The sequence below is a fragment of the Ailuropoda melanoleuca genome, chromosome 1 (assembly GCF_002007445.2).
Source record: "Ailuropoda melanoleuca isolate Jingjing chromosome 1, ASM200744v2, whole genome shotgun sequence".
NCBI classification, from domain to species: Eukaryota; Metazoa; Chordata; class Mammalia; order Carnivora; family Ursidae; genus Ailuropoda; species Ailuropoda melanoleuca.
Window position 1 is genome coordinate 62,594,353 of NC_048218.1, and position 27,194 is coordinate 62,621,546.

Sequence of the window (27,194 nt, forward strand, 5' to 3'; positions counted from 1 at the left end):
CCTACCTGATACAGCACTCACTGGCCTTTATGAATATTTTACTAACCTCATTTCTTTGAGATTCTCAGTGTCTACAGAAGAGTTACGGGTCCTCCCTTTCACGGATGTTACCCTCACCTGCCGTTTCTCCTCTGTGGAGGGCACAGAAAATCTTGAGTTTTCTTGGGAAAGAGAAGACATCAAAGAAGAATATGGAGTAGAAGATAATAAACTATATTACCACTTTCTCAGGTGCTATGGTTTTTTTGAATTTTCCCAAGGTTGGTTTACCAGTTTCATAATAACACTGAACAACTGGAGGATCAGAGGGGACCCTTGTATAAGGGAAGAGTCTCCGTGGGTTGGGCTGAAATTTCTGAGGGACTCTAGCACTTTTACTAAGAAATGTGGATTTCGTGGCTGAAACTATCTACAAGTGCTCAGCCATCACACCAAATGGAAGAGGCAAAAGTACAATCAAGCTAATAGCAGAAGGTAAGGGAATTTATTGGATGAACTTGGTTTCAAGCTCTGTCTGTTTATAGGGATAAATTTTAAGTTTCCTCTTCTGGTGTTCTCAGTTTTTCTCTTCTCAAGTTATCATAGGCTCTTCTCATATCCATCATAAGATTCAGGTATTTGCACTCTCAGTTCATGTTAGCTGAAAAAACTGCTCTGGACCAAAGTTGTTACATCTGCACCTGTCTATATTACCCATTCATTCAAACAAGCAAACAAAATAAATACACCCCCCCACACACAATGCATTGGCCTTATCCCAGACTCGCCCAACAAATTATAACACTGAAAACCCAAAATGTTACATAACATAATTCTCCTCCATGAAAACCCTGAGATATGAAGTGTGGTTTCATGAAAATAGCCCTACACTGGGAGTTAGGAGGCCCAGGTTCTAATTCTGGATGACTCTGACAACTTGTTTAGCTTTTCTAGGCTTCATTTTCTCACTGTTAAAATGGGGGATTGGACCAGTGGATCTCCATTATGCCCCAGGGATGTTCACCCTTCTCGGGATTACATGGAGAGTGGTCTTCTCCCTGCCAGAGATCTGCAGGTAGAGGGAGGCATAACAGTATCTCTCTGGAGAAAGATCTGGAAGAGATGGGAAGGTGGCGGGGAGAACCATTTGTTATCTTCTGCGATTCTCAGCAGGGTGTCTGAGGTCAGCTGAGAGTCTGCAATGAAGCCATGAAGAAGGAATGATTCCATAAGTAAATACAGCAGTGCTGGATGAGACTTGCAGGGCAGGAGCATATGTGTATTCTGATTTTCTTTCAGTGCCTAGGTCAGAAATTCAACTACAGTGAACCTCAAAACCTATTGCTTCCAGAAGGAGTAACATAAAAACTCAGGGCAAGATTTTTGCTAGCTTGATCCTCCCGGGGCTGAAATAAAAAAGGAACTAATTGTTTTGTTGTTTTTTCCAACCAGACTTTGAAATGCCCCAGGTGCAGTTTGATAGGATTGATGAGGAGGATGTGTCAATGTGCATCTCTAAGAGCTGGTACCTCATGCCCAATGTGACCTGGCTTGACCCGGCAGAGAGGGACCTGAGCGACCACAGCACCGTGGTGGTCCTGGAGATGAATGGCTTCTACAGGGTGCTGTCTGTCCTGAAATACCCAGTCAAGTTACATGAGAAATATGTGTGCTGCGTAACAGAGACAGATGTGAGCAACCAGCCCTTCAGAATCATCCGCAAATACCCAAGTAAGTGAGTGAAAGCAGGATGTATTTCACTACAGAGAAATGAAGTATGATAATAATAATAATAATTACTAGTAGTAGTAGTAACAATTACTTGTTATTTCTGCATAATAGGATTATAGACCATTTTTATTTTCTTCTTTGTACTTGTCAGTCTTATGCAACATTCTATAATGACCATATATTATCTTTATAGTCCAAAAAAACTATACTTTAAACAATCTCTTTAAATCTTTTAAATCTTTACAAAATATAATTCACATGCCATAAAATTTACCCATTTAAAATGTACAATTCATTGTTTTAGTATATTCACGGTTGTTCATTCATCACCACTATCTAATTTTAGAACATTTTCATTACCCTAAAAAGAAACCCCATCAGTCACTCTCCATTCCTACTGCCATGTCCCCTAATCATAGGCAAACACTAACCTACTTTCTGATGATATAAATTTGCCTATTTGGACCTTTCATGTAAATGGAATCATACAATATGTGGTAACTGATGTCTTTCATTCAGCATGATGTTTTCAAGTTTCATCATGTTGTAGAATGAACTGGCACTTCATTTATTTTTATTGTTGAATAATATTCTATTGTATGGATATGCCATATTCTACTTATCCCTTAATCAGTTGATGGAAATTTCGGTTGTTTCTATCTATTGGCTGCAACGAATGATGCTGCTACAAACATTGGTGTACAAATTTTGTGTGAATATATGTTTCCATTTATCTTGGTTTATACCTAGGAGTGGAATTGCTGGATCATATGGTAACTATTTTTAACCTCTCGAGGAACTGCCAGTCTGTTTTCCAAAATAGCCGCACCATTTTACACTCCCACCAATGAAGTTTCCAACTTCTCAACATCCTTGTCAGCATTCATTATTATTATTATTTTTTAGTTTTAGTCATTCTAATGGATATGAGTAGTATCTCTTTGTGGTTTTGATTTGCATTTCCCTGTTGGCTAAGGATATTGAGCATCTTTCCATGTGCTTATTTGTGATCTGTATATCTTCTTTGAAATATCCATCCAAATCCTTTGCCCATGAAAAAAATGAGTTACCTTATTATTAAGTTGTAAGACTCCTTTATGTATTTTGGATACCAGTCCCTTATCCAATGTATGATTTGCAAATACTTCCTTTCTGTGGGTTATCTTTTCACTTCTTGATGGTGTTCTTTGAAGCAGTAAAGTTTCTGATTTTTATAAAGTCCAATTTATCTATTTTTATTGACACATGTGCTTTTGGTGTCATATCTAAGAAATAATTACCTAATCCAAGATCACAAAGATTTACTGCTATGTTTTCTTCTAAGAGTCTTATTATTTTAGCTCCTACATTCAGGTCTATGACACATTTTAAGTTAATTTTTGTGTATGATATGAGATAGGAGGCCAACATCATTTTTTATATAGAGATATTCAGTCTTCCCAGGATCACTTATTGAAAAGACTATTCTTTCTCCATTTAATTGTCTTGACTTCCTTGTCAAAAATCACTTGACCATAAATACAGGGTTTATATCTGGACTCTCAATTCTATTCCATTGAACTATGTATCTGTCCTTATGCTTATGGCAGGGCCACACTGTCTTGACTGGTATAGTTTTTTTTAGTAAATTTTGACACAGGGAAGTGCCAGTCCTCCAAATTTGTTCTTCTTTTTCAAGATTGTTTTGGCTATTCTTTTCTTTTTTTTTTTTTTTTTGGGGTTTTTTTTTTTTTANTTTTTTTTTAAATTGTCTTTTAAGTAGGTCCCACATACAATGTGGGGCTTGAACTCCGACCCTGAGCTCAGGAGTTCCATGCTCCAGCTCCCCAGGCAGGTGCCCCTCTTTCTTCTTAACATGGGCGTTTACAGTCATAAATCCCTCTGAGCTCTGATTGAGCTGCATGCCATACATTTTGATATGTTATGCTTTCATTTTCATTTTTCTCAAAGTATTTTCTAATTTCCTTGAGATTTCTTCTTTGACCTATTGGTTATTTAGGATTGTGTTGTTTAATTTCCACATACATTTTATTTCCTAAATTTCATTCTGTTACTGAGTTCTAATTTCATCACATTTTAATAAGCTTTGAAAATGTGAAGCGCAAATTCTCCAATTTTGTTCTTCTATTTTTTTTTTTACCCATCTGCCCACCCACCTCCCCTCTGGCAACCACCAGTTTGTTCTCTGTATTTGAGTTTGGTTTTTGTCTCTTTTTTTTTTTCTTTGTTTGTCCGTAACTCTGTTCTTTGTTTTCAAAGTTGTTTTGGCTAGTCTGTATCCCTTGCCTTTCCCTATGAGCTTTATGATCAGCATGTCAACTTCTGATCACAAGCAAGGTGAGATTTTGGTAGGAATAGCAATGAAGCTATGGATCAATTTGGATAGCATTGCCATCTTAACAATATTAAGATTTTTTAAAAAAGATTTTATTTATTTATTCGACAGAGATAGAGACAGCCAGTGAGAGAGGGAACACAAGCAGGGGGAGTGGGAGAGGAAGAAGCAGGCTCACAGCGGAGGAGCCTGATATGGGGCTCGATCCCATAATGCCAGGATCACGCCCTGAGCCGAAGGCAGACACTTAACCGCTGTGCCACCCAGGCGCACCAACAATATTAAGATTTTGACCCATGAATCTGTGATACCTTTCCATTTATTTAAAGGTATACTTTTTTAAAAATGTGAAGTAAAATATGGAGGCCCTGAGGTTAAGTGAACTTGGAGGGAAAAAAGATTGCTGTGTCACACACTAAAGAAGTGAAGTCAACTTTAGTATAATTTTGCTACTGTTGTATTGTTGAAATGTGTAATGGCTCAAGCCTGTCCTACTGCAAGGAAGGAAGAGAAGAGAAAAAAATGAGGAACAGAAAGAGAGGAAAGAAGGGAAGACGAGACAGGGACAGAGGAATGGAAGGAGAGAATGCAACATTATTGACAGGTTAGATAAAGAAGAAAATGTTTATCTCATTTAGTGGCTTGCAGATCTTTCATGACCTTAGCAAGAAATGTGCAGTGGAGCAATCGTCCAGCAACCAGAGCAGAAAAGATTGGGGATTGATAATAATTGTATCTTTTTCATGGCATTTCTTAAGAGGATTAAAAGATTTAATAAAGTTAAATTTCTAGCATAGTTCCTGGACATAGTACACTAACAATAAATGTGAGGTGTTTTGTCATTAAAAATGTTCTTATTTTTATTACTTCAAAATATTAGGAATGTTTGTTTTTAAGAGGGTAGAATTATGGATTGTATCCTTTATGCTTTGCTCCAGAGTCATAAAATCACTGACTAATAGTGAGCAAAATTTAAAATAAAAATCATGAAAATCTGTTTAAATAAGCTGATCAAGCATAATTGTGTGAGTATAGAAAGACAAAAACAAGAAAAGGAAACTAAAAAAAAAAAAGCTTATGTTTATTTTATTTTACATATGTACTGATTATGGGAAATTCAGACAATAACTGCAAGAAGAAAGAATAATTTTTTCCTTCCTACAAGTTTATAATAATGAATATGTATTTTCCTAACTAAAGAAAAAATATAACGTGGAGGAATTAGATAGGCTTCAGAGAAGAAAATTAGATTCATATAGTAAAAGATCAAATTAGAACCTTACCCTAAGATGAAAAGATTAGGAGATTATTTTATTTTGGCCTTAATTATTTAGAGGACCTTTATAGAATAGACACTGACTCGTTCATGATATTTATGGAGGAGATAATAAAATGGCATGTCATAAATTAAAACATCAAGATTTTAAAATATCATTTTAAAGTTTTTCAAAACTGGAGTAGGTTAATGAAAAAAAGGCATATCTCTAGCCAGGTGTGTGTGTGTGTGTGTGTGTGTGCGCGTGCATGTGTACGGGTGTGTTCTGTGGGTACAATAAACATAATAGTGAAAACTTAAATAGAACTCTTACTTGGTTTCAGTTGCTATTCTAGGGTTTTACATATATTTGCTTATTTAATCATTATGGGAACCAAATGAGGTAAGTCATATTATTTTCCACATATAAGTAGGTTTACCCGATTTAGTAAATAAAAATAGAGGATTCACAGTTAAATTTGAATTTTAGATAAACAGCAAACATTGCCAAATATGGCCAAAATATTATTTGTTATTTATCTAAAATGCAAATTTAACAGAGTGTCCTGTATTTTATCTGGCAAATCTATATGTAATAGATGCGGAAGCTGGAGCTCAGAGATGGTGGGGATGGAGCATTCAAACCTCACTAGAAGAACAGAAAGGAGAAACTAAAGAATTATCACTCTTTCATGCTTTCTGTGCTTAGCTGTAGAAGAGAGGGAGCTGGAACCATGTTCTTTGGAGGCCCCTTCCTCTCCTATGGTTCTGTGTCTTTGGGAAGCCAGTTGGAATCATTCTTCTATTAATTCAACAAATATTAGTAGAATGCTTGGTTGGTGCCAGACATTGGCACTGCACCACGAAGATAAACAAGATTTTAGTAGTTCCTGCCCTTTGTGCTGTGGACAGGTTAGTGGGGGAGACACAGATTAAATGAATGCACACTGCAGGATGAGGGGATTATGATGGAGAGAAATTGGTTGCCGCAGGAGCATGCCGAGGGCCTCCTCACCTGGTTTAGCAGGGTAGCCTTGAGTAGGATGATGGTTCTCAAGCAGCAGCCCAGACCAGCCACATTCTCACCCCCTGGGAGCTTATTGGAAATGCAGATTTTCAGGCCCCACCCAAGACCTAATGAATTAAAAACTGAGGGTAGGCCTAACAGTTTGTGTTTTAACGAGGTCTCCAGGTGATTCTGACCCACTCTCGGGTTCAAGAACCACTGATACAGGGCATCAGCCCCCAGGGATGGTGAAGACACTCGAAGCATCTTTGGCCTATCCCTCCCCATGAGATGGGTGCTGGCTCCTTGCTCCATTCCAGTAAAACAAGGATAATTAGACAGACTCAGAGGTCTAAGTGTACTATTTTGAGTTGTCCTTTCCTTTAAAGGGGAAAAAAAGTGGGGGTTACTTATTCGCCAGACTATTCAGCTTTTCCCACATATTCAGAAATAGAGGTCTGTGGCCCTGGCAGTGGTGGCCACAGACTCTTTTCTTTTTTTTTTTTTTTAATTTTTATTTTATTATATTATGTTAATCACCATACAGTACATCCCCAGATTCCGATGTAAAGTTTGATGCTTCATTAGTTGCGTATAACACCCAGTGCACCATGCAATACGTGCCCTCCTTACTACCCATCACCAGTCTATCCCATTCCCCCACCCCCTCCCCTCTGAAGTCTTCAGTTTGTTTCTCATAGTCCATAGTCTCTCATGTTTCATTCCCCCTTCTGATTACCCCCCTTTTCTTTATCCCTTTCTTCCCCTACCGATCATCCTAGTTCTTATGTTCCATAGATGAGAGAAATCATATGATAATTGTCTTTCTCTGCTTGACTTATTTCACTTAGCATTATCTCCTCCAGTGCCGTCCATGTTGCAGCAAATGTTGAGAATTCGTTCTTTCTGATAGCTGAGTAATATTCCATTGTATATATGGACCACAGCTTCTTAATCCAGTCATCTGTTGAAGGGCATCTCGGCTCCTTCCATGATTTGGCTATTGTGGACAATGCAGCTATGAACATTGGGGTGCATATGGCCCTTCTCTTTACTACGTCTGTATCTTTGGGGTAAACACCCAGTAGTGCAATGGCTGGGTCATAGGGTAGTTCAATTTTTAACTTTTTAAGGGACCTCCACACTGTTTTCCAGAGTGGCTGTACCAACTTGCATTCCCACCAACAATGTAGGAGGGATCCCCTTTCTCCACATCCTCTCCAACAATTGTTGCTTCTTGCCTTGCACAGACTCTTTTCTGAGACAGTATAAAGTTATTAATAAGCTGACTTCAAAGAAATCCCTGTTTTGTGTCCCCCTAAATGTCAACTCCTAAAAATGACTGGTATCCTGGAAATACCTAGAAGGCCCCTATATTTTACTTTTCTTCCTTTCTAACTCCGTTCATGGACTTACTTGTATAAAGCCCTTTGAGATCTGGCAGCTGCCTATTTTTCCACCCTCATGGCTCACTGGTTTCAACACATGGCTATTGCCATCGCTTTCAGCTGACTGACTTCTCACGGTTTTTAGATTGTGTTTAGTTTTTCATTCTGCCAAGTCACAGCAGAGACTCTGCCTGTGTTTAGGCAGCTTTCTTTTTTGGGCTGCCTCATGGGTTTCTAGTCATCCTTTAAGATTTGGCTCAGATGTTAAGCCCTTCCTAAATCTCCTGCTCTCATTTCCATTTGTTTAATATTTCATTCATTTATCAAATATTTGTTGGACTACAACTCTGTGTCCGATCCTTTTTTCGGCTCTGGGTATACAACAGTAAACAAAACAAATCCCTTCCCTTATGGCACTTATGTGCTAATAGTGGGGTGAAATAGCCAGTGAATAAATAGATCCTTAAAATATGTAGCATGTCACTGTATGAATCCATTTATATGAAATACAAAAACAGGCAAAATTAATCTCTGCTGTTAGAAGTTAGAATACTTATCCTTGGAGTGTGGGAGGGGAGTAGTGGCTAGGAGAGGGTTTGAGGAGGGTCTGGAGGTGTTGGTGATATTCCGTTTATTAGTCTGGGTGCTGGTTACATGGTTGTATTCAGTTTGTGAATATTAATTATTAAATAATTAAGAATAATGATTGATTAAGAATAATAATTAAGCTGAACACTTACATGCACTTTTCTGTGTGCATATTTCAATATAAACTGAATATGAAGTATATCAGGTGGTGAAGAGTCTTATAGAGAAAAATAAAGCAGGCAAGGCAGATTGGAAAAAGGAGAGTGGAGGGGGGAGGATTGGAGGGCTGTGATTCTATGTAGGCTGTCCAGAGAAAGCCTTACCGAGAGGCTAAATTTTAACAAGGATTTGTGGGAGGTGAGGTAGCCAGGTCTTGGGATGGGCATGGGCTGGTGGATTTGAGGATCAGCAAGGAGCCTACTAGTTGGAATGGAGAGAATACGCGGAGAGTGTAAGAGATCATATCAGAAAGATAACAGGAGGCTGAAATGAGTGGTGTTTCGTAGGCCATTGTAAGGGTTTTGACTTTTGCTCATACTATGAGAAGAGATGGAAAGCTACTGGAAAGTTTTCAACAGAGCAGTAAAATGATCTGATTTATATTTTAAAAGTATATTTCTGACCACTTTTGAAAGAACACTCAAGAGAGACAAGAATGAGAGCAGGATGACCAATTGGGAGATTGTTATAATAATCCAGGTAAGAAAAGATGATGACTTGTCCAAGATGGTAGTACTAGAAGTGGTGAGAAGAGAGTGGGTTATGTACATATTCTTGAAGGCAGAGCAGGTAGGATTTGCTAACAAATTAGATGATGGGTATGTGGGGAAAGAGAGAAACTAGTGATGACTAAAGTTTTTGACCTGGGCAACTGGGAGAATGGAATTACCATTTATTCTGATCAGGAAATCTGGAGTTTGGTTTGGGATGTGTTGAGTTAGAGATGCCCATTTCAGACAATTGAGGGGCCACGTTGAGTTGAAGGTTGGATATGAAATTGGAGTTTGGGAGAGAAGTCCAGGCTTGAAACATATACTTGAGAGTTGCTAACCTATAGATGGTATTTCAAATTATAAGATTAGTTGGGTTTACAAGGGAGCAGTCATAGACGGAAAAGAGTAGAGGTCCAAGGACTGAACCCTAGGCCCCCCAATGTGTATAGATCAGGGAGATGAAGAGAAACCAGCAAAGGGAAATAAGAAGGAGAGGACAGAAAATAGAAGGGAAACTAGGAAAGCATTTTGACCTGGAAGCGCAATGAAGGAAATGTTTCAGGGAGGAAGGAGTGATCTCTTATGTCAAAAGCTACCCACAAGTCAATAAGAGGAGGACAAAGAATAGATCATTTGTGAGAAGGAACATGGGCAGCTTTGGAGGACTAAGAATAGATCACTGGAGAGGTAACACAGAGGATAATTTGCTTCAGAGGGGAGCAGCAGACAGATGTGTGTTAACGAGAAAGTTACAGAGTTTCACTCTTTCTTTTATTAGATGAGAGGAATAACAGCATGTTTGTATGTTGATAATGAACAACAGGAGAGGGTAAAGTTGATGTTGGAGAGGGGGAAGAATTACTGAGGAATGTCTCTTAGTAGGCAGAGGGTTGGGGTCTATGCACAGGTAGAAGGGTTTGCCTAGGTCAGATTATCTGAAAGGGGTAAGGCCCAGTACGTGGGCAGTGATGAGAAAAGTGAATAGTGTGGTAGTGGGAGCTTGTAGAAATTCTCTTCTGCTTGCTTCTAATGTTCTCAGTGAAATAGGAGGCAAATTATTAGCTTGAATCTGAAGCTGAGGACGATGGTATTGGAGGTGTGAGGAGAAAGAATGAAATAGTTATCTAGGAGAGGAGATGAGAATAACTGAAAATCGTAACGGGCTTCCTGGGCAGCACTGAAGGTACATTTGAGGTTTATGGTAGTAAATTTAAAGTGAGAATACTTAGCATGGTTATGTGTTTTCCTCCAGCCACATTCAGTTGCTTGTGTGTGGGCACAGAATGGGAGGAGAGTAGGGTTAGCCAGATGTTGGAGTTTTGCCGTGCAGGTATGACAAAGGAAGACAGATAGTGCTAGCAAGTGATGACATACTCAGTCAGGGGGTCTAAGCTGGGCTAGTAAGGGTAAGGGATGTGAGGCAGGGGAAAGACAGTGAGAAAGTGGTAGGATCATTGGGTTCTAGGTTCTAATGGCATCCAAAGAATTTTTCGAGTCAGGTACCAGAGATAATGAGCAGGAAGGGTAAAAGGTAATGGTTGGAGAGTTTTAGTGCTTGAAATTGAGGTAATAGAGTGGTTGTATTTATTGCTGATGACAAAATCTAAGCTCTAACCATGGAGAGGGTGGCTAAGGTAAAATGGAAAACAAGGTCTGTGGAGGAAAGAAGGTCCAGGTCCAAAGAAGGTCATGGATTGATCATATATGAGATAGTGATACCAAGAATCATGACAGAAGTAATGTTGGACAGTTTGGCAGGGACAGCAGCTAAAATCAAGGAATGGTGGTGAGCAGTAGAAGACTGTAACGTGGAAGGTAATGAACAGAAAAGTCTAATGGGATGAGATTTTAAGCTAGAAGTGTGCAGAGAGGAGGGAAGGAGAATGATCTGGAAGCCATTATGAGAAGGAATTCACTTACATCAGGTGTATGAAGGATGTTAGAAAGAAAACCAGCCCCACTTGAAAGGGCTATAAGGGAAGAAGTGTCCTCAGAGGAAAGCCAGATTTCAGTTAGAGCAGGAAGGTGAGGGAAATGTTAACAGAAGTTGAGAACAGAAGGGATTCATAGCAAGTTCCAGAGGGTGCAGTAGAAGGGGTTCAGACTTTGGGACTACATTGGAAATGGGGTCAGAAAAAGGAGGGTAAGAGTCATATGGGGCTCAGAGTGAGGATATGCTGGGGGTCTTGGGCTTCTTGTCATGTTAATCATGAATAGGGGAAAAGATAGGATGAGATTGGATATGATTGTCTCAAAATAGACCCTGGTGGCAAAGCGGTGAAGATTGTGGAAGGAAAGAGGGTGAGGGCATTGTCAGGAACACACAGAGTTCGGAGGCCCCCTCTTCACTCTTTGTGATGAAGGAGTGGAACTCAGGGTGGCACAGACTTATCTGGAACATGTGGAACTCTGGGAGTCCCTTTAGATTCTTGGGGGTGGTGGCGTGGAAGCTGGAGAAGGAGAAGCAAGACAACCACGTGCAGTAGCTCAGGTTGTGCATATTACAAGTCAAGGGTACTTCATTTACGTCCAGTCTGCTGTGACGGACACTCCTGGAGGAGTGCAGTGTGACTGCCCGGGGAAAATACACTCTCCACAGCACCAGAAATACATTATATTTGTAAACTTTTAACATTGCTGAGATTCGTTACTATTCATCTTGTCACGAGGCTGTGAATCCCTCATAAGCAGGAACCCTCTCTCTCTTTTCTGGCCCCTGAAACATAGTAGGCTTTTGCAGTAGGTGTTGTTAGCTCTTAATTCCCGAGTGTTATCATCATGGCTCCAGAGATGCAAGATACCTCGGAACCTTGATGCGGAAACGTGCGACCTCTTCATTCCTTTGCCTGGGTCACATCAGGAATGTCCTCCTCCTTTCTCCCTCTATGGACTCACAAGCTCATAACAGACCCTACCTGGGAGTAGTTCCCTCCAGAGAATACTGAAATGTGCTGGGGTTTGCTGGCCGAGGACATCAGCTCCCCTTACGTGTGTCTCAGTCCCACAAACTTAACAGACACAGTTGTGCAATTTCAAGGCCCTGGGCCTATCTTGTTTCTGTTTCCCCCCTCTCTCTGAAAGTCAGCTGGAAATTTCCCATTTACTTCCCTTTTCTCTTTTTGCTTCTCTAAGTGTTCCCTAAACACGATTGTTGAATTGATGAGTGAGCAAATCAGAATTTTGCCTTACCAATGAAGGGGAACCACTATGGTGAATGGGGTTTCTCGCAACTGCTCTTTCCTCTGAGACTTTCAGAGATGCCTTGTAGCTGAATTCAGGGTTTGCCTCTAGTACAAAACCCCAGCCTGCCACACTTTCTTTCCTTTTTACAGGGAGAAAATATCCCGGTATGTAGGACTACTATTAAGAGATTTGAATAACATCTGCCCAAGGACCAAACTGCCTTTAGCCTGTGGAGCTCCCGTTTTTCTCTTGCGGATGATATTCTTTTTTGTTCCAGGCACCTGTCATAAACAGAGAAAAATTAAGGAGGTCACAGGTCCAGCATGTTGGATGTTGACCGAAACTATAGAAGTCTCCTATTTTTTCTCTCTTAGGCCTAAGTGTCAAAGTCTTATTTCTTCATCTCTAATTCTGCTTTATTTATAAGATTTTCTTTCTTTCTATTTTTTTAAGATTTCATTCATACATCTGAGAGAGAGAGCATGAGTGGGAGAGAGGGGAGAGGCAGAGGGAGAAGCAGACTTCCCGCTGAGCAGGGAGCCCAACATGGGTGATCCCAAGACCTGGAGATCATGACCTGACGTGAAGGCAGACACTCAACCATCTGAGCCACCCAGGCATCCCTGCAAGATTTACTTTCACTTGACCTTATGCATCTCACATGTTAAATGCTCTGAGAATTTAAAAATCCTAACTGCAAAAAAAAAAAAAAGATTAAAATCCTGATGAACTATCTACGTTGTGAATGTTTCATTGATGTGGTACTTCAGTGACAATCTGTTGGAGAGTTCAGGGCAGAGCAGATTTCCTCTAAGCCACTTTTTACTTTTTGGTAATGATATTACACAGGCACTTTGCTGATATGAAGGAAGACGTGAGTAAGGGACATCTTCCTAAAACTGGTTCTGGGTGGGCTCATTATTATATTTGCAAAGGCTTTCTCTGGGCATTACTGGACAGAGGCTATGGAAATCCTGGCAAGTCAAAGAAAGTGAGACCAACTCTTGAACTTTTCTAACTTGCCCAGTTGTTTGAAACCAACTCTTTATTGTTCCTAAACCTCACCTTCAAATCTCTCCTCTCTCTATGCTCTTTGGACAGATTCTCTCCCTCTGTTCCTTTTGGAAGTGGTAGGGGTTGGAGGATGATATCTGTCCTGGGCCTTGTAGGAATCAAGATTAGGTTATGGGAGAGAGGAGGAAAAAGCACATAAGAGAAAAGCCAACACAGAAAACTGTCTAAGAACCAGACAACATTTTAATTGTCTCACAGCCCAATTTTTTTGAATCAGTAGATTCAGGTGATAAAATAATTTCAGTGGAGATAAGATGTGTATCTGCTTCTAAACCTTCCATGTCGAATGTCCCTGGAAGAAGGCACACCAAGGAGACTGACAGCCGCACTCTGAAGGTGAGTTTTCTCCAGGCCAAAACTTTGAGATGTGTGCTGGAGGTTGTGGGGGACCCACAATAGCTGGCATGACTCTTGGATTATCATCTCTGGGGAGACCAAGTTGGACTGAGGATCACATTTACAGGAACTTCAGAGGCCTGGCCTGACCTGCCCTCACATATCTACTTCAAACAAACAAACAAACAAACAAACAAACTGAAAGTATGTGCAGAGAGTTATTAGAACTAAATGAAGGAACTTATGGGTGACTTATATGTGCTTAGCAATTACATAATAGAGAACACTAATTAGGAATTAATGATTCACATTGATGTGATGGTTTTTAAAATAAAGGGAAACATTGCAACAAGGTAGAATGAGTATGAGAGGGACACGGGTTTGGATCCTGACTCTGTTCTTTGCTAGTTGTGTGGTCTTAGACAAGTTCCTGAAATTTTTTGAACTGTATGTTCCTTATCTATAAAATCATTTTGTCACAGGGTCATTGTGAGAATTATAATACCTAATATGTGAAAATAATTGGTAATAATGATACCTGACACATAGCACTCTCTTTGTGCCAGAGACTATTCAACAAATTGTATACTCATTGAATTATATGCTCACTGAATCCTCAAAAAAAGAAAAGAAAAGGAATGAGTTAAGTACTATTATTATGCCACTGTAAGGAGGAACCAGGCACAGAAAGGTTAAATAAATTCCAGAAGTATAAAAAGCCTGGTCAGGCAGAGCCAGGATTTAAACCCAGGAAGCCTGGTTGTTAAACATGTTACATTGTCTCACAATAAGGTATCAATCATAAGAACATTGTTTCGATACAGGTCAGTTAGAAGGAAGTTGAAACATGAGACTAAGGATGACTGGTATTTACCAAAGACAAAGAGTACGTGAGAATATAAATACCAGCTTTAACTGTGGAGTCCGGTGGAAGAATTTTGGAGCAGATATTTTGTCTTGAGTTGTCCCTGCTCCTTGGAAAATGACAAATTCTGCTAACTTGTATAATTTAAAACCAGGCTAGGAACTAGAAGGATAAAGTCCCTATTCTCTTGAGGGCAAAAATTTCCTTTTAAACATGTTTCATCCTTTTGACAATTTTATACAAATTTCCTGGTTAAAATATTATATTCTTATTCAATAACAATCTTGTCTCTTATTTTCCTGACAGTATATTCTTTTTACAGGCCCTAATTATTCTCCAGTTTCAGTGTTTCCTATCTGACCACAGCAGGTCAGATAAGACCTTTGCATTCCAGTGATAGCCAGCAGGGTGCATTTCCTCTTCCTTTCTCCTACATTCATATAGCCTGTTCTGTTGTACTGCTCCCTTCCATATGTGCATGGTGGTTCCTTCTCAGTTTTGACCTCTCCCTAGAATCCACAGTATCATTTCCCATCTGAATCGTTACATGCTGTGTATGTGAATCTCATATGAGTCCAGCCCATTATACCTTTTTTGTAACTGTGTCCACTTTTTGCTAATGATGCCATGAGGAAGCAGAAGAAAGAGACAAACCTAGTTTTTCAAAAGAGTTCTTTTTCTCTATGATGGACCCTCACCACTCAACATTTTTTCCTCACTTGATACATTTTCCATAGACTGCCTTGTCTACACAAAGGAATACTATCTCTATACTGTCTATTACCAGATCTGAAGCTCTAGCCCAGCGCTCTTCCAGAAACTCTCTGTCCATCTTTCTCACAAGGTATCTATTTGGATGTCTTAAGGCAACTCAGATTCAACCCCCGAGAAATCTAATTCATTGTTTTCCATTCCTTCCTTCCTTCCCCAAGCCAAGCACTTTCTCCTATTCACTTACCAGTCTCTGGAAATGGCATGACTACCTACCAAGTTGTCCAAGCTGGAACCTTGGAGTCATTCTTGACTTACCTCCTCTTTAACTCTCATAGCTAGTCAATACCCAACTCCTGCCACCTCCTGAACCTTCTGTTAATCCCCACTGCCCATTATCTTAATTCAAATCACCATATTTCTCACCTCATTCCTCAAATAGCCTTTTATCCAAGCTAGTACAGCAAGGTCTTGCCACCTTTGTGACAGACAAAGGGCTAATAACAATATACGAAGAACTATTATAAACCAGTTAGAAAAAGACAAAAAGCCAATAGAAAAAGGAATAAAGGGTATGAAAGAAAAGGGCAAGAGCCAATTCACAGAAAGATGAAATTGATCTCACAAAGGGAGTAACACATTTAAAATAAAGCAACAATGAGTTACCATTTTTCCTCTGTAAGAGGCTCGAAGTTTAAAGACACAGTGCTTGAAAAAATGCAGGTAAATAGACATCGGTGTCTGTATTTTTGGTGTGAATGTAAATGGGTGCAACTTCTTTGTGGGACAATTGGTAATTCTAAGCAAATTTATAAATGTCCACACCCTCTAAGAGGATGGATCTTTTGATTGTATTTTCTCTGATACAACTTAATTTTTTTTTTTTTACCATGTGCATCTATTACTTTTTCAATAAGAGATGTTACATAATTATAAAATTAACTTCTCTTGACAGGAAGACCCTCTCATTAGGGCAGCAGCATGATGTCTCCTGTGTTCTCTCAGGGCACAGCCCCCAGCATCAGCAGCCCTGGTTTTCTGTCCCACATCCATGCTGGGTTTACTCCACAGCTTTGATGGCATCTGCTTGGAGCTATCCACTCATTCATTTTCTTTCCTCTCTCCTTCCCCTTATTTCAGAGGTAATTTGAGAGGACTGATGGGGACTTGATACAGGTGCTCTAAAACTAAAGCTAATTAAAGTAATTTGTATTAATTTGCACAACTCATAATATTACATTTTGATTATAGGAAAATTACCATTTGAATGAAGCTTCCTTCAGGCTATTTTCATTTTTAAAAAGATTTTATTTATTTGACAGAGAGAGAGCGTACACAAAGAGGGGAAGCAGCAGGCAGAGGCAGAAGCAGGCTCCCCACTGATCAGGGAGCCCAACGCAGGGCTCAATCCCAGGACCCTGGGATCATGACCTGAGCCGAAGACAGACGCTTAACTAACTGAGCCACCCAGGCACCCCCAGGCTATTTTAAATACATTTTCACTTCCTAACACATACATACTGTAATAGCAGTGTTCCCAAAGCATGGTAGAAGATTGGGAGAGGCCAGCCAGGATTTTAAAGTGGTTGTGGACAAGGTACTCTTCAAATTGGGTTTAAAATTCCATTCTGAGAATAAAAATTGGAAGAATCAAATTGATTAATGAGACCAGTAATCTACAGCAATAACATAACCAGAGATTGCCTTTTAGTGTTTGATTAGCATTTGAGTAATACCCACATCCAGTCATGGTGATCTGGCTGTAAGTTTAGAGCGTCAAGGCTTCTCCACATAGGACTAATAGAATGAGCTCTTTTGGAGGACAGAATTATTGGGAGTATGGAGTGCACAATAGCTGTAAGACTTGGACAGGGAGGTAGAAAGCAAGTATTGGTCATGTGTCTCCAAGATGGAGCAGAACAGAGGGTTTTAACCAGCCAGCATTCAGTTCACTCAGAAATGTTTATCCTTATGGGATATATATCGGGTGAAAGCCACGGAGCCTGTCCGGTCAGAGCCTGGCTCCCTGTGTCACTTTGCAGCTTTACTCGGCTTCTCGGTTTCACCTGCAGCCAGCCTCACCGGTGTCATTCCAGTCTCATAAGCCCTTCAGGGGCTTTAGGAGCCATTTAGTTTAACCTCTTCCCAGTGTAGGAATGCTTCCTGACTTCTCATCACTTCCTACTCCAGACCCACCATCTAGGATTCGTTTGAATCAACTTGTTCTATCGGTCCCTGAGTAAACTTGCCCTCCCAGTGGCAGTCCCAGATTTTATTAGGAGAAACTCTTCAAGGCCTCTTTTAAGGCTCCTGGAGGCCAAATCCACTTTTATGAGGTAAATGGTTAATGTTCTCATAACTTTATTTGGTCTTAATTGGGGGGGGGAGGAAAACAATACAATGACTATTTTAATTTCTTTATTTATTAATAGTATCCAAAAAAGGGGGGGGAGAATCAGGAGTTACAAAAACAAGTTAAATGCAATATGGAAGCTTACTAATACAAATACATTTCACAAACACGTAGGCAACAGAAACCTGTTCAAACTGCTTCTTGAAATTTGATTATTTAAAAACTTAAGTGTAAAGGAAAGACATTCAGATTTGTCCACATGGGCTTATTAGCAGGTGGAGGAGCCCTGCTTTCCAAAAACAGTGATGGAGTCCAGAGTCATGGCATGTGATAAGGTTTCCATGAACACTGAATCTTAACAGACACCGTAATAGGTTAATATAATCATATAAGCACTGAGAAAGCCCAAGGAAGCTTGCAGTCTAAGCCCTGTGCTTGTAGAGAGCTGGAGGAACAGAAGCTGGTTTAATCCTATTTGCTCCATGCAAGACTCCCCAAACTAGGCTATTTAGCAGCTTTCCATGAATGGTCATCATATTGTGTGATTCTATGGTGCAGACAATGGTGGCCCTATTTACAGGAGGAATGCAGACTAGCTCTTGGGAATTCCATGTTGCAGGGTAGGGTGTCTTAATGGCAACCACTGTCCTGAATGTAACTGGTGAGGAGACACTCTGGCTTCTTGCTTTAAGCAAACTGGTATTCCTGCCCTCTCCCTCAAGGTCCAAGGGCTGGCAAAACTCAATCAAGGTGTGCTGCTGGGAGTTCTCCGAGGCGACTGGACAGGAAGGTGCATTTCAGCGTGCACAAGTGGGGCTCGAAGGAGCTTTTAAATGGGCTGTATATAAAAGTTGAGAATTCTAAACAAAAGGGAATGTTCTCCTTCCAAAGGAGAACAAGCAAACTTGTTTAGAAGGGACTCCACATTCAAGCACAACTTTCTCAGAGTCGCCTGGGCAGTGCAATCTACCTAATTTCCCTCGCATGGTCTGTAATCTGCTTTCTGAAAATGAGATCTTATGTCAAGTGTTCAATCTTTGTTGTTTCAAGTGCATCTTCAACATGGTAAATAGTGGGGTTAATAATCACAGAGTCCAAAAGATAGGAATGATGGACTTCTTCCCAGTCACAGTTTGAAGTCTCCATTTCCATGCCCCGTCTCCTAAAATGTGAAACCATCTTTTGTCCTCATCTTGAAAGGTAAAGCTTTTCTGTTTCCAAGATTAAGAATGGAGCGCAAAAGTGAAGGCAAAGTGGAGTGGTTCTCTTTCCCGTTCTCTTCCTGGAAAGACTACCTGTGAGGGCTCTACATCACAGCACAACCTGGGCAGCCATCTGGACTGAGGTCAGATTTGGGCATCTGGTTTTTGGCCGTCTAACCCTTTTGTTGTAACAGTAAGGTTTCATTTATCCTAAGGAGAAGGAAAATCATAGGAACCTGTATTTTTCTGGACCAATTATCAGAACCACAGAATTTATAATTTATCAAATTGAAAGGTTAATGCATTCCTACTTGCTTACTGAGGAAACCGAGGTCCAGAAATAGGAAGAGACAGGGCCAAAGTCACTCTCTTAGTTAGTGGTGGATCAAGGAGCATATTGATAGGCACACATATCTAAGCCTTGCTTGGCTGCACTTGTTTCCATCCTTGGGAATGCTGATTTGCATGAACGTATCAGAATAAATGGAAACAAATTAGCTTTTGGACCTTGAAAGCTTTGTATGGAGACGCTTGTATTCCCCTGGCTTCTGTCTGAGGCACCCTCTGGCAGATTGCTGATCCACTGGAAGCCAGGGGGACCAAACTCTGGGCTGCATCTAACATGTGGCAGGGTGGGCGGAGTCTGGGTTATAGTGGTCCCTGCACCAGAAAGAACCCCAAACTCTCCCACCTCTGAAATGGTAGAACTACTGAAAAATAATTACAAAAGCTTAATTTCTAGTCAAGAAAATAAAATATTAAAAAATAACAATAACATAATGATAATAATCGAAGAATGAAGTCAACTTGCCAAAAAAAGTTTTACAGAAAAATAGCACCTTTGGTAAAAAGTATTTTAAAAATTTGGTTAGGTCTCTCAGGGGCTCAAAGTAGACAAGTATCTGCATCATTTGTGTGTACCCTCCTGGAAACTCCCAAGTCTGAGGGACACCGGGTAACTAGAAGGATGGCTGTGTATCTAGAGCCAGTGGTTGGGGCCGTGAGAAGCACGGATTCCGGAGGTCTACTATGCTGATGGCACAAGAAGGGCTGCACGCAGAATGCGGTCCTCTCCACCGAGCGTCCCCAACCCCCCTCGGGAGCAGCCTGCAAAGTTCTGGCCGACATTGCCTGCACTCCCTGCAGCATGTTGATAGCTGTGGCAGACTATGGTTCAGATCTGGGTCCGCTCCTTCCCAACCCTGATGCAGTTTCCTTGTCTCCAGCCCCTGAGCACCACTTACAGTTTCTCTCGAAGCACTTCTAGAAATGAAGGCTATGGCCCTTCCCCTCCTAGCCAGCCACCCCCATTTCCTTTATTGCAAAACAAATAGATAAAATAAAAACTCATTGCTATACAAGCAAATACTGGTGATTGGGCGATTGTAGCAGACACTTGCGTATACTGGACTCAGCGCTGAAGTAGAAGAGAAGGTGCCAGGCTCTGGACACCCTTCCCAGGTACCTCCTCTTTAGATCTCTTTGGTGCTCATTTTCTTGGTCTTTTCAGCTGTTTCCTTTGAGAAGCAGGAGAAGATAAGCATTGTGAATTATAAAAAAAATCACTGGCATCTATCTAGTCCTCAAGATTTTATGTAGCATTGATAGAGAGAGACATGCTTCTGCTAAATTTTAGTTCTGTTTACTTGTCTGTCTCTTCTGTGGATGAAAACAACCTGAGGGCAAAGGTCATGTCTTCTTTTTGACATGGTCCCATAGGGGCTGTCACTGAATTAAGAGCTGAGCCCATCTGAACACCTATGAAACCACAGGTCAGACATGATTATCCCCCTTTTAAAGATAAAAGGAAAAGATACTAAACGCAAGTGCTACAAGATGTTCCAAAAATCCCAGCCCAGAGCGGGGTTAGGAGCAACAGGCTCTGGAGGCAGACTATCTGAACTTCAGTCATGGATTTGCTACTTTCTGGGGGACTTCGGGCATATTAGAAAACCGTGCCTCAATGTCTTCATCTACAAAATGAGGGTAATAAAGCACCACCTCTTATAACATGTCACATTTCTCCGAAGAAGCCATTCTTACTTATGGCCAGTAAGCCCATAAGAAAATATTCGACATCATTAGTCATTAGGGAAATGCAAGTCAAAACGACAACGAGATGCCACTTCACATCCACTAGGCTGGCTAAAATAACACATAATGGACAAGGACAAATGCAGTGAGTTTGTGGAAAAATAGGAACACTGCTGGGTTGGATGTAAAATGGTACAGCCACTTGGAAAGCAGCCTGGCAGTTCCTCAGAAGATTAACCACAGAGTTACCATACGATCCAGCAACTGCGCTCCTGGGTGTATACCCAAGAGACCTGAAAACATATGTCCACACAAAAACAAACTTGAATAAGAATGTTCACAGCAGCATTATTCATCATAGCCAAAAAGGAGAAACCACCAAAATATCTATCAGCTGCTGAACAGACACAGAAAATGTGGCAAATCCATACAATGGAATGTTATGTAGCCATGAAAAGGAATGAGGTACTGACTAATGCCATAACAAGGATAGGTCTTGAACACATTATGCCGGGTGAAAGAAGTCACACAGAAAATGCCATATAGTGTATGATTCCATTTGTATACGTCCAGAATAGGCAAACCTGAGAGTTAGAAAGTAGATAAGTGCTTGCCAGGGGCTGGGAGAAGAGAGAATGGGAGTCATTTCTAATGGGCCTGGGGTTTCTTTCTGGGATAATGAAAATGTTCTGGAATTAGGCAGTAGTGATGGTTGATAATCTAGTGAATATACTAAAAACCACTGGATTGTATACTTTAAAAGGGTGAATTTTATGGTATATAAATTATATCTCAATAAAAAATTAATTAGGAAATAAAAAACAATAGTGCCTGGCATCTAGCAGACACTGTTGGTCTCCCATCCGTAGCCCCTTCAGCATTTCAGAACACTGGCGTGGCTTCTTCCTGCCAGCACCTGCACCTCTTTGCCCAAGACTTTCCCTGGCTGATGGAGCCTGCTCTGCCCACACATGTTGGCAGGCCATAGATGCCAGGGAATTTGTGCTGCTGGTGGCAGTGCTCGCCAATGGCGGCTAGGAGTTTGCGGAGGAATACCCCTGCTCCGTTCCCCCTCAGGCATGGGAACTCTGGTCCCAGCCCTCCACAGCAGGACTAACCTCCCCACGCCCACAGTGGTAACATGCTTGGATATACACTCTTTATTGCTTCCTTTCCATCCTGGGCTTGCTTCCCAACTCCCCTTCTGGTGTCTCCTAGGACTGCTAAATCAACTATTTGTACTCGAGTCCTTGCCTTAGCGTCTGCTTTCTGAGGGAACTCACATAAAACGCATAAAAATGTTAGCTATTATAATTCACTCCCCACTGTCTACTCTGATCATTTCCCCACCCTAGAGGAAAGGAATTCCTATTAAGTTCTTTTTTTCTTTTATGTGGTCAGACTCGTCTGGAGACTCAAGGCTGATGAAATATGGAAAACAAAAGGCTAGAAGCTTCTGCTTTGGCTTAAAAAACTGACATGAGGTTTCTATGTTATCAGGACAATAACGACAAAATGCATATAAAAAACCATCAATAAATATGAGCAAGTATTATTTTTGAGCACTTACTATTAATAATTATTTTCAAGTCAAATATTTCATCTCAATAGTTGAGGAGCTCTTATGACTGTTACAGTCCCTCAGAACTTAAGTCAGAGAGAAGGCTGGTATACCAGACCCAGGCCGCAGACAGCTGACATGACGCACAATATCCTTTGTTAACTACATGGTAAAACCAGCAGGAAGACCGGCCCTTAGAGCCCGCAGAGCCGTGTTTTCTCTCCAGCCCTTACCAGAGTATGTCAGTGAATCACTATTCTGCCAAGAGCCTTTTCCCCAGGAAGGCCTTCAACTTAATGACACAGAACCTGAACAGAATTCTTATGTATTATCTTCTCAAGTCTCCAGGAAGTAGAACCTCTAAGTTTTCCGGGTTTGTCAATCCCAGGCTATTTTCTAACCAGCTTGGCATTATAACTGAAATCCTTTCTGCTATGGTCCACATTCACTAATTTCCTGCTCATTGCCCCCAAGGAACTCCTAGTCTTTGGGTCTGGGCACTGCTTGTGACAGGAAACAGTAACACTGTTTTAGACCCTGCTCATTTGTAAACCACTGCCAACCTATTTGCAGATCACCACCTGCCTTATTCTTACCCATTAAGCAATTTACCGCGTCGTAGCCAATATCTGCTGGGACCTGCTAGACCCTGAAGGGACTCCATCAGGGAACTGTCGGATATCATGGTTTTGATACCGTGGGTTTACCGTTCAGGACTACTGTATGGACCAGAGTGGCTCCTTGGTCTCCTGGAGCGTGCGGCAATATCTGAATGGTGGAAGGGCCTACTGGGGGAGGCAGAACCTGAGCCAGCATGGAAGCTGCTACTCACCTGGTGCTTCTGGAGCTCCTGGACATATCTGGTCATCTCCTCCTCTGTCTGAGTCTGGGCCCCCTTCTGATTCTTTCCTGCAAGAAGACTCAAAGCTCAGAGCAGTGGTCTCTGAGGGAAGCCACTTCAGGATCCCACCAATAGCTACCTTTTAGGCTCTCAATCTCCTCTCCCATTTAACCTATGGAAGGAACGGTGAACTGCCTGCATTTCTGTGAATACGAAGTGTCCCAGTGTCATGGACACCTTCAAAGTAACACACGGTGAACAAAGCAATCTCCTTCACTCTCCTCTGGCCTCTGCTCCGCCCCTGCTCCAGCGCAGCCATGCCAGGGGCGGGCCTGCAGGGAAAGCGAGGGGGAGTGCCTGGGTCTGGACTCAGCAGATCCTGTGGGCCAGTGATTCTCAATCATTCCACCCCCACAAAACGTCCTACAGAACTTTTCGAGACACAATCGTTTAAATTCTACTTTTAGATTCTGGTTTAACTGTTGTTGGGCACCAGGATTTTATAAAGACTCTAGGTAATTCTAATGCACAGCCAGGGTTGATAATCACTGCGTCTAGCAATGTTTCCCAATTTTACAGGGTGACTGAAAAAAAATCATAGAGTACATCCTAAAAATGTAGGTTCCCAAGCCGCCCTTTTGTGGATTCTGCTTTGGTAGGTTTGGGATGCAATCCGTACATTTACTGTGCGCAGTGTTCGCTGTGAGGAAACACCGCTCCACCGTCCCCTTCTCAAGTTGGGCATTGATCTGCCCCTCACGGCAGCTTCCCTCAGCTCTGGCTCCACCTGGTTTCACATCTTGATGCCACTTTTTCTTTGCTCCTTTGGGGTTTATGATCTACCAGACTACCTTTCAGGTACTGACTATGTAATGTTGAGGCATTACAATGTCCTCTCAGATCCACGGCCCACACATCAAGACAGGCTCACCTTGGGGCACCCCCATCCCCGGGGCTCTTTATATCCACAGAGGGCCGTGAACCTGGGCCACCCAGAGAGGGAGGACAAGCCTCCCAGCCTGGCTGTGGAAATGGTCATTGTCCCATGGAGGTGATCATTTGGGTTTTATCTGATGCACGTGATGGGGCTTATTATCCAGATGATCACGCTTACTCTGTAAACCAGCTATTCAACGACTGACCGTGTCTTAGAAATGGATGGCTGCCCTTACAAAGCCAGACCAGGAGCAGTTACGTGTGGAGAGCTACCACAGGGGGTTTGGGGAAGATTAACATAGGATGCTTCCTGATTGAGGCAGCTTGGGTAGTGTTTTGAGATGTCCTCTCTTGGCTTCAATAGCTACTGTGTGCTTAGCCTGGCTACCCTGACTTAGTTTTGACTTCCAGCAACTTCTAGGATTTCTAGTTTCTAAACAGCCTCTTCTGGCTCTTCCATTTGTCTCTGGAGTGGTGTTGGCTTCTTGCCTTCCCACACTGAGAAGAGACTTGGTCGTGGGCAGTGAGAGACTAGGGATCCCCTGGTAGGACTGAGTTCCATTTGTACTGTTGCTGCTGCCTGGGCTTCTTATCGAGAACCATCTCTTCTGGGTCCTTGACCTCTGTCTTCCAGTTACCATCTTACCTGACCTTCGTGAACATGATCCTAAGACCAGCCTGTTCTTTCTTGTCTCAGTTTTTTTAAGATATAATTTTAAATTCACCCCATCTAATCACCACATGTAAATTTTGGGCTTGGTTCCTACCAACTGATCTTTCTTCTCAAACCCAGTGTGACTCTCCATTCTAGACCTGGCTTCACCCTTTGTCTTTCCTCTGATCTGAATGGTGCCTGTTTTTTTCCTATGACCTGGCTCCAATTCAAGAGGCTTTTTTGATCTTTGGCATCATTCCAACATGCCCTGTGGTTTCTGCACTAGTCCCCCAAACTTTCTTTGACATCTCTATCCTCCCAACCCACCCTGACCATGTCTCAACTTTTTTTTTCCTTAAGGAATTACCCAAGTCTGTTAATTCAAAGAGGGCCTATGAACATTTCTCCTTTTTCTGCTGGGTATGGATGGCAAGGAGGAGTCATTTTGTCTTCCAACCACCTGAGTCTTTTACATAGAGCATTTCCTAAGCTGTCATAAGGATTACGTGGGTTAATATGTAAAGTGCGTAGAAGAATGCCTGGCACGCAGCTCTCACTAAGTATTTGCTTTCATTATTATTATTATTATTATTACTATTATTATTATTATTCCAATCTCATATCAATGTTTGATCTTACCCTGCATCTTAAACCTCTCTTCTGCCAAGCCTCTGGAGTGAGTATTGAACTTAAGGCATCTGGCAGAAGTGCTTTGCCCTCGATGCTGACACTACAATTGGAGTCTGTTATTTGTTCCCCAGTTTCCTTGCTCCTGGCCACCGTACTCCTCTCCATCATCCCCACCCTGACTTCTCCTATGTTGAGTTCACAAAGAAAGCTCTCTCCCCACTGTTCCTCCCTTCTGCCTGAGGGACAGCTCACCATCGCAGGTCATGGCTGTGCAGACCCAGTTTCCGCAGGCACAGACGCAACGGTTACAGTCCACCTCGGTCTCTGCTCCATCTGCATACGTCTCATCCTCCAGGGCACACTCTGTTGGGACCGGAAATAAGGGGCAACAGTTTAGGGTGAGGGCAGGACAGGACACGCTAGCTACTGTCTGTGCACTTTACCCCTTTCCCAGACAAGGCCTGCTTCTGTTTATCCTTCAGAGACCACGTATCTGGGTAAATGAACCCATTGATCCAAAAATTTTTGGACCCTAACCTCAGCATGTAGGTGACGGGTTTGGGCCCAGTCTAGAATGGTGGAAGGGAATTTTCTTAGCAAGCTCTGGAAAATTCCATCAAGTCTCTCTATCTTGGCCTTCCCCAAAGCCCCTGCCTCTGCCACCATTCCCTACAACTCTGTATTTCTTAGGTTAAGCATACTCTTCTCTGGAGGATTGAAGGTCGGGTTGAGGCACTTGAGGAACTCTTGGAAGCTGAGTTTCCAGTCAGCATTTTCGTCAGACAGTTCAATGAGAGCATCAACACAGAGTCCTCTGGAACAAAACACAGCAGAAATGTGTCAGCAAGACCTCAGCTTCACTCCCACAGAAAAGAACTAAGCATCGGGATCACATACACTTGGGGACAGTTAATTGAGGACCTTTCTACACTGCCTCCCCATAAGCATCATCCATCCTGACTCCTGTGAGCACCCAACTTTTTTTTGTTATACTTGATGTCAGATCCTTCACACTGTTCAAACGTCCCTCCCAAGAAGACTGAAGTTTCCTGAATGGTTTTGTCCACTTTGATTGACAAATGTTCTCACTGCCTATGCACCTTCTATGAGCATGTGGTATTGGTTAAGTCAACTAAACTGGGGAAATCAAAACAGAAGGGAGATGAATAGATGATAGGAATGGAATGTATGATGGAGTTCAAGCAGGCATCGTCAGTATCACTATTCTAGAAAGATAAACGTGTGTTCAGAAAAGTTTTATGGAACCCCAGTTCCCTCATGCTCCCCTTGGCCTGGATTTGAGCCCTGGTTCAATCACTTCCTACCCAAATGGCCTTGAGCTAGCTCTTCAACTTTTCTGAGCCTGTTTTCCCAACTGTAAAATGAGGACAGGGAGCCCTTCTTCACTGGGATGCTAGGAAGATCAAACATTGAATTTGTAAAATATTATCTAATTTCAAGGTATCAAAATATGAAGGATTTTCAGATGTTACACTGTAAGGTCATGGACTATTACTGAGAAAGGACCATTCTAGAATCTGGACTTCATGCTTTCTATTTCTTCTGAACAAAAGAGGTGTTGTTTCTATTTTTAATTCTTTCTGATGTACTGGAACCACACTGGAAGTTTCTCAGGGGTTTATTAATATTTACTCTGGAATAATATGAGAAAAGGACAGGGGCATGCTCTCATTTGTGACAATTAGAGTTCTTTATGTGAAATAGCACCAATTATCTTAAAAATCAGAACAAAAGCTATTTTAGACTTGTGGTTAAATAACACAGTAATGTAATTCCTTCAGAAAATTAACCATGAAA

At 41.6% G+C, this 27,194-nt stretch overlaps 1 protein-coding gene across 1 annotated transcript in view; it reads right to left on the reverse strand.

The window, feature by feature from the left end:
- Window positions 1–17,765: 17,765 nt before the first annotated feature.
- Window positions 17,766–27,194, reverse strand: part of FSTL1 (follistatin like 1) — a 52,159-nt gene continuing 42,730 nt past the window's right edge. The window contains exons 8-11 of the mRNA XM_002915252.4: window positions 26,078–26,190; window positions 25,629–25,739; window positions 23,147–23,223; window positions 17,766–20,236 (exon numbers count right to left, since the gene is read on the reverse strand). Coding sequence (XP_002915298.1) covers window positions 20,192–20,236; window positions 23,147–23,223; window positions 25,629–25,739; window positions 26,078–26,190 — 346 coding nt within the window. The 3' untranslated portion in view covers window positions 17,766–20,191. The remainder of the gene's footprint in view (window positions 20,237–23,146; window positions 23,224–25,628; window positions 25,740–26,077; window positions 26,191–27,194) is intronic.